The sequence below is a fragment of the Rattus rattus genome, chromosome 6 (genome assembly GCF_011064425.1).
Source record: "Rattus rattus isolate New Zealand chromosome 6, Rrattus_CSIRO_v1, whole genome shotgun sequence".
Taxonomy (NCBI): Eukaryota; Metazoa; Chordata; class Mammalia; order Rodentia; family Muridae; genus Rattus; species Rattus rattus.
This window is the reverse complement of record NC_046159.1, coordinates 97,414,719-97,427,890: the sequence shown is the minus strand read 5'-3', so window position 1 is coordinate 97,427,890 and position 13,172 is coordinate 97,414,719. Positions and strand designations below refer to the sequence as shown.

The 13,172-nt window shown below is 37.5% G+C and overlaps 2 protein-coding genes across 2 annotated transcripts; both read left to right on the top strand.

Annotated features, from left to right (window-relative positions):
* The first annotated feature begins 965 nt into the window (after positions 1-965).
* LOC116902851 (olfactory receptor 2A1/2A42-like) lies at positions 966-1,931 on the top strand. Its single transcript, XM_032905179.1, has one exon. It carries the CDS (start codon positions 966-968, stop codon positions 1,929-1,931), a length of 966 nt encoding a protein of 321 aa, XP_032761070.1.
* Positions 1,932-11,649: 9,718 nt separating this feature from the next.
* On the top strand, positions 11,650-12,612 carry LOC116902850 (olfactory receptor 2A1/2A42-like). Its single transcript, XM_032905177.1, has one exon. It carries the CDS (start codon positions 11,650-11,652, stop codon positions 12,610-12,612), a length of 963 nt encoding a protein of 320 aa, XP_032761068.1.
* The last annotated feature ends 560 nt before the right edge of the window (positions 12,613-13,172 follow it).

The window sequence follows — 13,172 nt, the reverse complement described above, 5'->3', positions numbered from 1 at the left end:
AATTTGCCTGCAAGAGTATTTATATAGGGACTTATCAAGCACCCTTCCAAATCTTTGAATGTTTATAAGAACACTCATGCACTGAGTTTGGGTGGTAATACATTTGTGAAACAAAAAATTGCCTCATTTTCCTAAAACATATTAATAATTCTGTGAATGTCCCACTTGACTACAGAAAATAACCAAACAGTGGTTGTTGTCTAGGTTTGAAAGTAATGATACATATCCTGGATGAATATACACAAATAAGAAGACACACAACATCATGTATTATTGTCATTAGACATAATTTCCACAACCTCCTTCCTCATAACTAACAATGTTTCAAATTCTATGCATACGTCTATACATTACCTTTTATTCCACAAAGGCCCTGAACTTTCTTACTGATCAAATGTCCACTTGATGAGCATATAACCCAATCATAAAAAAGAAAAGATGTTTTAGGATTTTTCTTTCAGTGAAATTATGTAGGCATCCTCTATGCTGTGCTTTAGCTATGACTTAGACATGTAAAATAACAAATGCAAAATTCTATCACTTTTTTCTATCATGATATTATTCTGATCTTAAAAGTCTTTCACTACTTGATTTGTGTTCATTCTGTATTGCTGTGGTGTTTGAATCGGAGACCTCAGTAACTCCTTTACTTCTTTGTATGCATAAAACTGTGAGATAAACTATGTTTCACAATTGTTTTGTGTATAGGGTTTGCTATAGTTCATAAGTGCTCCCGAGACAAATATTCACTGGCAATGTATTACTCTTTCAAAAATTGGGTGTCAGTTAAAACTATAGTTTGTATACAACTTTTTAATAATATATCATTAACTTATTAATGAATTTAATACATTCTCTTGATGTTTACTAATAGTTTTCTCATGTTGCTAAAATCTGAGATAAATGATAAATCCATATTTTTCAAGAATTGAGTCTCAGTTCTCTATATCTTCTTTCATAGTGAAATGGAAGAAAATCAGACCATGGTCACAGAGTTCATCCTGCTGGGATTCTGTCTTGGCCCAAGGATTCACCTAGTTCTTTTTCTACTTTTCTCTCTCTTCTATCTGTTCACCATACTGGGCAATGGGACTATCCTTGCAATGATCTGCCTGGACTCCAGACTCCACACTCCCATGTACTTCTTCCTGTCCCAACTGGCCATTGTCGATATGGCCTATGCCTGCAACACAGTGCCACAAACACTGGTAAACCTCTTGGATGAGACCAAGCCCATCTCCTTCGCTGGATGCATAACACAGACCTTTCTCTTCTTAGCTTTTGCACACACAGAATGTGTGCTCCTTGTGGTAATGTCCTATGACCGGTATGTAGCTATCTGCCATCCACTACACTACACTGTCATTATGAACTGGAGAGTGTGTACCATCTTGATTGCTATTTCCTGGATATTTAGCTTCCTCTTGGCTCTGGTCCATATAGTCCTCATCCTGAGGCTTCCCTTCTGTGGACCTCATGAAATCAATCACTTCTTCTGTGAAATCCTGTCTGTCCTCAAGCTGGCCTGTGCTGACACAACACTCAATCAAGTTGTCATCTTTGCAGCCTGTGTATTGATCTTAGTGGGGCCTCTATGCTTTGTACTAGTCTCCTATACATGCATCCTGATGGCCATCCTAAAGATCCAGTCAGGGGAGGGCCGCAGAAAGGCTTTCTCCACCTGTTCCTCCCACCTCTGTGTGGTAGGGCTCTTCTTTGGCAGCGCCATTGTCATGTACATGGCCCCCAAGTCAGAGCACCCTGAGGAACAACAGAAGATCCTTTTCCTATTTTACAGTTTTTTCAACCCCATGTTGAACCCACTGATCTATAGCCTGAGGAATGCTGAGGTCAAAGGTGCCCTCTGGAGGGTACTGTGCAAAGAAAGTCATTCTTGTTTGGTGTGGTGTTCACACCACAAGCCTTGGTAGTTTCCTCCAATCTTGCTCTCCAATTATTTCTGAAATCCAGGAATGTTCAATGACTGTTTTTTGTTATCATGTCTAATGTTATAAGATCATGATCTCCTCCTCACCTGCAAGACTAAAACTTTGTATTCCATAGCTTCCTAGGAGATGAAGTTTTGTCTGACATGATTTTTCTTTCCAGTTGAATTGATTTGCTGTGAAATTAAATAATACTTTAATAATTCTTTGAGTCTTTTTATTTTAATCTGTTAAATTTCTTTGATCGAATTAAATGACCTGATAGCATAAGATTCAGAAGAAGAACAAGCCACATCCAAACACTGTCACCTGTGCCTAATCCCATCATTTCCCACAATTACACTTGAACAGTCAAGGAATTATTTGGAGCTTTCTAGCTATTATTACTTTCAAAAGAAATTACTGGGGGTTGGGGATTTAGCTCAGTGGTAGAGTGCTTGCCTAGGAAGCGCAAGGCCCTGGGTTCGGTTCCCAGCCCCGCAAAAAAAAAAAAAAAAAAAAAAAAGAAAGAAATTACTGACATCTTATGGAGTTAGTTTGTTGGACTGAGTGAAGGAACAGATTTAAAACAAGAGGTTTAGGAATAGGAAAGGAAGAGAATGTTAAAGCCCCCAAAGAAAGCTGAGATATGCCTTTCATTCCAGAACTTGGAAGGCAGAAGCAGGAGAAACTCTATTGAGTTTGAGACCAACCTAGATTTTATAAAGAGTTACAGGACAACCAGAGTTTCACAGAGGGACCCTGTCTCCAAAGAAATCAAACAAACAAACAGACCTAGACACAGAAAATGTTATAGTATCATTTCCAAATTAAGGATTTCCCCTGATTATTTTTTTTAATTTATTTATTTTATGTATATGAGTATACATATAGCTATCTTCAGATACACCAGAAGAGAGCATCAAGTTCCATTGCAGATGGCTGTGAGTCACCCTGTGGTTGCTGGGAATTGAACTCATGAGTAGTAGTAAGCTAGACTAGTCAAGGCAACTCATAACAACTATGTTCATATTCAGCACTAATAGAAGAAGCTATCTTTGCCCAGTGCCTTGATTAAGACAACATTAACAGCTAAAACAAATAAACCCTATCATAAACACTCCCTTCTTTGTTTCCTGATTCTATACATTTCTAATAAACATCGTTCCTTTGAAATAAAAATCACTCAGATACATAGTGAAAAACTGTGCAACCATTCTCCACCCATAATACTTCTCTCATGCTACCCTGAAGAAACACCAACAGCACCTTAGGTGTTCTTCCCACAGTGGGGGGTTGGGGGGAGATTCCTTTACAAATGTCCCTGATCGAGAGAAAGAACATAGAAATAGGTGGATAGAGATAAGGAAAGGTCTCTCTTATCCTGAAGGGAGCAGATGAGAAAGAAAAGAATATTATTAAAATATATTGAACAAAATTCTCAAAAATATTTCAAAAAAATCTCAACAATAATTCATTTTGAGCAGTTGTTGCACCCTCCCATTTTATATTTTTGTATTATATGTTAATACTTTATATTATACTTGTATGAATATTGTTACTTTCAATTAAATAACTTAACTTCTAGATGTACTTTATGCATAAAAGTTTTAAATGTCCATGGAAATCAAATAATCAGTGTTGTCAAATATAAATATTTTTACTGAAATTAATGCTGACTGCACTGTTGGCTTTGTATATTCAAATATTTATGTGCCTCCTTTTCTCTCTCCAGGTAGTCAACACCATCAAGATGTGTGTAGCTACATCCTCAGAATTGAAATGCTTCCTTCTAGAGTGAGGCTCAGAAAATAGATGAAACTAAAAGAAGCTCAGGAAGTACATAAAACAAACAAGTCTCAAGAAGCTCATGAGATTAATGAGGTTCATAGGGCCTTTCCTGAGTTCTTCTAGGTAGTAACAATTGCTGTGGATACATTCCAAAGATCTAAGCTTCCAGGAAATTGTACAAAGAACTTAGGGAAACAACCTAAGTTTTCACTCATGCTGATGTGTGGAAAGCCGCAATAGCATTCGCCATTACAAGATGGCGCTGGCTTCCGCCACGCCAGCCCGACTTCCTTTCAGGAAACTAGCTGTGTGCGCATGTGCAAGAGTGTGTTCGCGCCAAGTCTTTGCCCACCCCGGGGCGTGCCAGTGAGATCATGGGTAAGTGAACAATCAGGCGTGGACGCGCCGTGCTAGGGTTTTATAAGCAGCGCCTTTCTGAGCCCTGGGTCTCTCCTCTTCAAGATGCAATAAACGCTTTGCTGCAGAAGGATCCTGGTGTCCGCGTGCGTTCTTACTGGCGAGACAATAGCGCGGGACACTGATGTGGGTTTTTAGGAATGGAGTTGCATTTGAATAACAACTCATATGCCTGTGAGTAACCCTTACCTTGATTCATGTAAACAACCCCAATAATTCATTGCTTCTCTAAGATAGACTTAGATGCCCTTTGTGGGGTAGCCCAATGTTGTTTCATTTCCCTCAGGAAAAGTCACAGAGCACAAAGGCACCTGGCTAGGGGCCAACAGTTCAAAGAGAGCTGGGTAAGAGGGGTTACATGTTTGCTACAGTGACTATGAGTCTTGTAACTACTTGATTGTATACTGGAAAAGAAGTAGTTGAAGATTTTCATTTCTTAAAACTCTGTTAAAATCATGAAATTTTTAGTTTGTCCTGCTTAGCTTCAAACCTTTTTCTTTTTCTGGGTAAAATAACTTTCAGATAGATAGATAGATAGATAGATAGATAGATAGATAGATAGATAGATAGATAGATAGATAGATAGACAGACAGACAGACAGACAGGTAGACAGACAGGTAGACAGATAAATAGATGTATACATATGATACATGTATATATGTATAAAATGAGGATTCTTATTTTATTAAAAATAGTTTTTTTCTATACTATATTATGACTAATGTTTTCTCTCACTTTACTCCTAGTTTCTCCCCATATACACTCTCATCTGGATCCACCCCTTTTCTGTCTTTCATTAGAAATCATACAGGCTTCTAAGAGATAATAAAATATAATAACATAAAACAAGAACTGACGTATCAGAATAGAATAAAACAAACAAACAGAAGTAAAAGAGGCTAAGAAGTGACACAAGAAACAGATATAGTCAGAAAGAACCACTCACCCACACAGTCAGGAATCCCATTAAAATGCAAAACTAGAAACCATCAGAACCTGAATGGTTTAAAGGAGGAAGAAATAAAAGAAACAAAAATATAAATCAATAAATAAATAATCAAAAGACAAAATTTCAAAATGAAGAAACATGATATTATGAAACAAGGAACCTCCTAATATTCTCTTTTTAGGGCTGAGTGTTTCAAGGTCTCTTGCTTTCTGCATGTATGCCTATGGGTGTCTGTTTTGGTTTACATCTATTGCAGGAGAAAGCTTCTCTGATGATTGCTGAGCAAGGCACTGATCTATGAGTATAGTAGGATGTCACTAGCAGTCATTTTATTGCCACATTTACACGAATAACAGATACTATCCACATATAAGTATATTCTGGTAACATTTGTCTTTCTGGGTCTTCTAAGAGGTTACCTCACTTAGGAAGAATTTTTTCTAGTTTCATCGCTTTACCTGTGAATTTCCTGATTTCAGTTTTTTAAACAGCTGAGTAATATTCCATTGTGTAATAAATGTACACATTTTTCTTAATCCACTATCCTGTGGAGGGTTATCTAGGTTCCTTTAAATTCCTGGATTATATGGATAGAGCAGCAATCCATATGGTTAAGCAGTATAACAGAGCATCCTTTGGCTATATCCCCAGGAATGCAATACCTGCATATTGAAGTACATTTATTTCTGGCTTCCTAAGGAACTGCCATACTGATTTCCAAATTATAGTGCCCTAAATTTTTATAATATTCAGAATTTTAATAATATTAATCATAGCTCATATGGGCACAAAAGGAATAAAAGTTGTACAGACTGTATCCTGTATACCATTTGTTTTATAGAAGGAACAGTATTTTTTGGGCTTCCTTTTTTAAATGTGTTTATTTTCATTCAGGCAGTGGTAACACATGCCTTTAATTCCAGCACTCAGGAGGCAGAGACAGGCAGATCACTGAGTTTAAGGTCAGCCTGGTCTACAGAATGAGATCCAAGAGAGCCAAGGCTACACAGAGAATCATGTCTTGAAAAAATAAAGAAAAAAATGATTATTTTTATCACACATACATTCATAGCAGATTTGAACATGCCCTGGAAATGTAGGAACCACATTCTCCCTTTTGTTTATGCTCTAACTCCAGACATCCAGAATTACAGTGCAATGAATACATTGATTTATAAATTTTAGAGTGGCTTCAGTGGAATATATATATATATATATGAAAAAGAAATAAAAGTGAGAGTGATTTTAGATAACAACTCATGAGGGAAACCACATGGTAGAGACTGCAGTCTTCCCAGGAAGTTCTGAACCACTGTGTAGCCCTGGCTGTCCTGGATCTAACTCTGTAGAACAAACTGCTCTTAAACTCAGAAATCCTCCTGCCTCTGCCTCCTACATCCTGAGGTTAAAGACATGCACCACCACCACCACTTGGCTGTGAGAGTACTTCTTCTAATCAATGACCTAAATTGGTGTGGTTCATACCCTAAAACGCCCTGCTTGAGATAGGTCCCAAAAGGCCATTCTGGGATACCATGGCCTTGAACTCCCCAGTCCTCTTTCTGCCTTCCTATACAGCTCCCACAGTATCTGCAATTTGGAGTGTGACTTTCAATCATAAAAGTTTTTAAGATCCTAATTTCCCATTTCTACTACAGACCAGGAGATCCAGATTCCAGCCAGGAGAGGCTGAGCTTCAGAGCAGGTTCTAAAAGTTCACTCATTGGTTCTGCTTCTTGAGAAGTTCCTTAGAAGCATCTTAGAATGAAGAAGATGAAATGGGGATTATGACTTAAAAAATGACAATCAGTATTGACAAATTCTGATGGGTGCTGTTTCAGAGTTGTCTCTTTATCTGTGATTCTTAACTGCTTGTCCTGTTGGGGATAGAAAGAGATAATTTCTTTGTCTTTGCTTCCCACAGAGGTAGTCTTGCATGATGTCTCATGGCCCCGCCCCTCCAAGGAGACTCAAGAGCAGCCAACTAGGCTGAGCCCTCAGAGAATAAAATCTCCTTTCCTGAGGATTCTGCTGCATTTCAAGTGGGAGCAGACCTGAGTGTTCTATGTTCCCCAGTAATTCTGCAGGATTAGGATGCTGTGCCAGCCTCTAGCTGTTTCCTCTTCTGATATTCTTGGGTGTTAATGCGTGAGTCAACAAGGTTGTATAAATTTAGTTCACCATAAAGTCCTCCCAGACAGCTTGAAGCTCTTGTCTTTGCTTAACTTCCTCTGTTACTGCCACTCTTTCTTTCTATATCATGATGAGAAATTATCTCTATGAATGCTAAATATACATTCTTATTCATATTCTATACAAATAGTAATTTCCATATCTTGGCTTTAGATGAAATATGTAAAATAACTTTCCTACATAACAAAAACTATAGTAGAGTATATTATGGGATGATGTTTCCTTTTATTGAGATTAACACATATTGATTGTGTTATGAAGGTTCCATTTCATCCCTGTAGGAATGTAAAAATGCATTTGTTTATTGCATTAAACTGTGAAAGCCAAATGCATGTTAAGTTTATTTAATTATTAAATATAATCTGTCATATAACTTTCAAGACATCCTGGTACCTAGAATATAGTCAATAAGTAAGCATGTATGTTATATTTTCTGGAATCTAGAGGATGAATTTTGGCAAGAGGAGGGAACTGAGGTGTCAGTGGGTGTAGGAAAATGGAGAAAGAATGATGTTCTCAATAATTATTGAAGTCTGTTAAGTAAACCTTTATATTTAATTTTCCATTGTTGTGACTTCTCTTGGCTCTGAAACACATGTTTACAGCAAGACCCTTATAACATTACAATTCTCACCTCTTATACCCTATATAATACAGTGCTGAGTACACACAGAGCATGAGTCAGATGATTAACTCGCAATCAAAATTAGTGAAGAGATGACCCTGTAAGACTGACCTTCAGTTCTTCCTGGCCTATAATAAAATCAGGTACTTCATCAGTCCTCACTTCACACAATAACTTGGCAAAGTATCTCATCAATATGTGAAAAAGAAAAGTAACTGCTTCTTCCTTCATAGTTAGAAGTAAGCAGTTGAGATGAGCGACTGAAAAACAATAGGATGACTGTAGAAATGTTGTTTTGCCCATGCCTGCTACCATAGGAAAGAAATGAATAGTTCATCAAACTTTGAGATTTACTTTCTAAAATATGAAATATTCTAAGTGATTATATTTTGCTTATGCATAAAAAAATGCCTTCCTTCTGAGATACTTCCTTTAGTGTTTTAGAGCAACCAGATTATTTATTAACCATGCCAGTTGGACAACTTTTCATTTCTGAAGCCATAAATACATAGATTAATGTATATCATCACACTAATTCTTTAAATTTATACTTGAAGCTACAACATACTTCAAAGTGAAGTCCCTGCAGCCCCTGGAAAGGTAATGTTTTGTTTCTAATCGATTGTTTTAATTAGCTTTAGATACATAGCACTGAATTAAAATGAAAAGGATTATAAAGATTAACATATTCTAAATTCAAGTACTTAACATTTTGTGAACCCTTCAAGGAATCTTGACCTGTTTTAAAGAGCTTATATTAATATGAAACACAGCAATGACTTTTTTCTGTATTGAAGGATCACTTCCTATGGGAGAAGGACTGAACTTAGGATAATTAGGGGAGACTTTATTGTAAAAGGAACTAGACCTCTTACAATAACAATAGCTAATAGTTTATTCATTTGTTTGCATATATTCATTTACTTATTTATTTTTATTAGATATTTTCTGTATTTATATTTCAAATGTTATCCCCTTTCCCTCCTTGCCCATCGCCCCTCCCCCTGCTTCTATGAGGATTCTCCCACTCCCACCTCACCACGCTGGCATTTCCCTACACTGGGGAAATGAGCCTTCACAGGACCAAGGGCTTCTTCTCCTACTGTTGCCAGACAATGCCATCCTCTGCTACATATGCAGCTGGAGCCATGGGTTACTCCATGTGTATTCTTTGGTTGGTGATTTAGTAGGAGCTCTGGTGAGTCTGGTTGGTCAATATCATTTTTTTCCTATGGGGTTGCAAACCCCTTCAGCTCTTTCAGTCCTTTCTCTAACTCCTCCACTGGGGTCCCTGTGCTCAGTCTGGTGGTTAGTTGCAAAAATCGGTCTGGTAATCAGTCTGGCGGTTCCTTAAAAAATTGGACATAGTTCTACTTGAGGACCCAGCTACACCACTCCTGGGCATTTATTCATCTCCTTGGTATTTATCACATATATATCAATTGCCAGATATAGAAGCAAGCAAACCTGCTCCCCAGCTTTACCATAAACAATAGACAACCACACCAAATGGGTCCTAATGGACCAAACATGTTATCTGTAATTTTTATGTGAAAACTTTACAACCTAGAGTGTTTTAGTCTATGTGTTAAATTTTAATCCACATAGTTTGTCAACCACAGACAAATATATTATCACCCTAATATTAAATCATATATTTAGATAACTTTTCTATCAAATTGATTTGGCCATTTGCTTATTTAAAAAAACAGATGTTTTATCTGTTGCCATCAACAGCAGCATGTCTTTTCCAAGGTCTTACTAAAGGGATTTTTATGATCTAGTGTCTGATCCCCAGATATTAGACCAAACTGAGGAAATTTCCTTCAACAACAGCATCATCTATGCCAAGTCACAAGAGGATAAGCCATAAGCCATAATGTTGAAATCTTATTTATTTGAAGTTTAAAATGTAACAGAAATTGTTTACAGAGAACTTTGATAATTGTACCTTCCATCTTTACAGAGATATCTGCTCAGGAGAAGAAAATATAACCCGACAGTTGTGGGGAACCCTGAAATGAGAGTAAGAAGAGCTAGCCAAAGATCATTTTCAGTGATGTTATTGATAAGCAATCACTCAAAGCCACAGACATCCATCAGGTGCTAGGATCTTTCTTCCAACTGGTTCTCTTGTCCTTTCCCCAGATGTTATTTCTCATGCACTGCCAAATACTACATTTCTTGCACTCAAATTCTACACTCTAACCACATTTCCTACCTTCATTTTACACTGTGTCTCCACACAATATCTCATGAAACTGACTATACATGAGGTCTTGAGTTGTTTAAATCCACCTTCCACACATCTAGAAGTAAACATTTAAACATCAAGCTTTCAGATGGCCCTGTCTGAACACTCCAGTCCTGTTTTGGCTGATGCAGTCTTATTTCCACCTCCACCTTGTTATTCTCATCAGTTGCAATTCTATTTTATGAGTGTCTTTCATAAAATTCTGTCATGCCAATTTTCTTGAGAAACACTTTAAAATCTCCTTTAGCACTGATGTTAATTAAACTAGAGATTGGCCCAAAGCAATGTCATTCCTCTAACTATTTATGGAAAGTTGAAACATTTATACTTATTGATGCCAAGATCAGATAACAGTTTTCCACTTGAAATTGCAAATCCTCATGCTTTGGGTTTCAAATATAGTGTGTATTACAAATATAAGGAAATAGATTAACAGAGCACTTCTTTCTTATTTTTATTCTATGCTTATTTTCTTCAGAGAAAACAAGGAAAGAGAGGTCTTGAATGAATAGTATATAGGACATTTGCCTGCAAGAATATTTATAATAGCCACTTATCAAACACCCTTCCAAATACTTAAATGTTCATAGGGATTCCCATACACTGAATCTGGGTTGTAATACATTTGGTGAGACAAAAAGTTGCCCCATTTTCCTGGAATGGATTGATAATTCTGTGAATGCCCCCACTTTATTAGCCACAGAATAACCAAACATTAGTTATTATCTAAATGCCAAGGCAATGATACATATTTTGGATGGATACACATGAACAAAAACATCATGTATTATTGTCAGTATATACAATTTCCATCACCTCCTTCCTCATCCCCAACAATGTTTCAAATTCTATGCATGTGTCTGTACATCATCTTGTAAACCACAAAAGCCCTGAATTTTCTTACCCATCAAATGTCCAGTTGTTGAGCATACAATGTAATCACAAAAAAAGAAAAGTTCTTTTATAACTTTCTTTGAGTGAAGTTATCTAAGCATCCTCTAGATTTTAGCTATGAGTTGGACACTTAAGATAGTAAATGTAAATCCTATCGAATTAATTATTTTTTTCTTTTCTGGTATTATTCTCATTTTAACAGTTTCTTCACTACTTGATGTATGTTCATCCAAGTTGCTGTGATGTTTGATTCAGAGACCTCAGTGACCCCTCTATATCCCTGTATGTGTAAAACTCTGGGACAAACTATGTTTCACAATTGTTTTGTGTATAGGGTTTGCTACTTCGTAATTGCTCCAGTGCCAGTTATTCTAAGTATGCAAACACTGGCAATGTGAAACTCTTCCAAAAGTTGGATGTCATTTAAAACTATAGTTTGTACACAGCTGTTTAATAATACATCATTAACTTAATAGTGATTGAATACATTCATTGATATTTATTAATAGTTATTTCCTGTTGCTAAAGTCTGAGATAAATGATAAAACCACATTTTATAAGAATTGAGTCTCAGTTCTCTGCATTCTCTTTCATAGTGAAATGGAAGAAAATCAGACCATGGTCACAGAGTTCATCCTGCTGGGATTCTGTCTTGGCCCAAGGATTCACCTAGTTCTTTTTCTACTTTTCTCTCTCTTCTATCTGTTCACCATACTGGGCAATGGGACTATCCTTGCAATGATCTGCCTGGACTCCAGACTCCACACTCCCATGTACTTCTTCCTGTCCCACCTGGCCATTGTCGATATGGCCTATGCCTGCAACACAGTGCCACAAACACTGGTAAACCTCTTGGATGAGACCAAGCCCATCTCCTTCACTGGATGCATGACACAGACTTATCTATTTTTGACATTTGCTATCACCGAATGTCTTCTCCTTGTGGTGATGTCCTATGATCGGTATGTAGCTATCTGCCACCCACTACACTACACTGTCATCATGAATTGGAGAGCATGTAGTATCCTGGCTGCTGTTTCCTGGATAGTTAGCTTTCTCCTTTCTTTGGTCCACTTACTTCTCATCCTAAGGCTGCCCTTCTGTGGACCTCATGAAATCAACCACTTCTTCTGTGAAATCCTGTCTGTCCTCAAGCTGGCCTGTGCTGACACAACACTCAATCAACTTGTCATCTTTACAGCCTGTGTGTTCACCTTAGTGGGGCCCCTGTGCTTTGTTCTAGTCTCCTATATGCACATCCTGGTGACCATCCTTAGGATCCAGTCAGGGGAGGGCCGCAGAAAGGCTTTCTCCACCTGTTCCTCCCACCTCTGTGTGGTAGGGCTCTTCTTTGGCAGCGCCATTGTCATGTACATGGCCCCCAAGTCAGAGCACCCTGAGGAACAACAGAAGATCCTTTTCCTATTTTACAGTTTTTTCAACCCCATGTTGAACCCCCTGATCTACAGCCTGAGGAATGCTGAGGTCAAAGGTGCCCTCTGGAGGGTACTGTGCAAAGAAAGTCATTCTTGTTTGGTGTGGTGTTCACACCACAAGGCTTGATAGTTTCCTCCAATCTTGCTCTCCAGTTATTTCTGAAATCCAGGAATGTTCACTGACTGTTTTTTGTTATCATGTCTAATGTTATAAGATCACAATCTCCTCCTCATCTGCAGGACTAATAACTTTGTATTCCTTAGCTTCCTAGGAGATAAAGTTTTGTCTGACATAATTTTTCTTTCCAGTTGAAGTAATTTACTATGAAATTAAATAATACTTCAATCATTCTCTATCTCTTTTTAGTTGAATATGTTAAATTTCTTTGATTGAATTAAATGACCTGACAGCATAAGATCCAGAAGAACAAGCCATATCCAAATACTGTGGCCTGCTCCAAATCCCACCCCTTCCCACAATTACACTTGAACAGTCCAAGAATTATTTGGAGGTTTCTAGCCATGATTACTTTCAAATGAAAATTACTGAGATGTTATGGAGTTAATTTGTTGGACTGAGTGAAGCAGATTTAAAATAAGAGGTTTAGGAATAAGAAGCAAGGAGGATGTTAAAACCCCTAAGAAAACTGGGACATGCCTTTCCTCCCAGAACTTGGAAGGCAGAGA

Bases quoted from the DNA above. Each gene is read 5' to 3' on its own strand.
- LOC116902851 (XM_032905179.1), top strand. From the start codon at position 966: ATGGAAGAAAATCAGACCATGGTCACAGAGTTCATCCTGCTGGGATTC.
- LOC116902850 (XM_032905177.1), top strand. From the start codon at position 11,650: ATGGAAGAAAATCAGACCATGGTCACAGAGTTCATCCTGCTGGGATTC.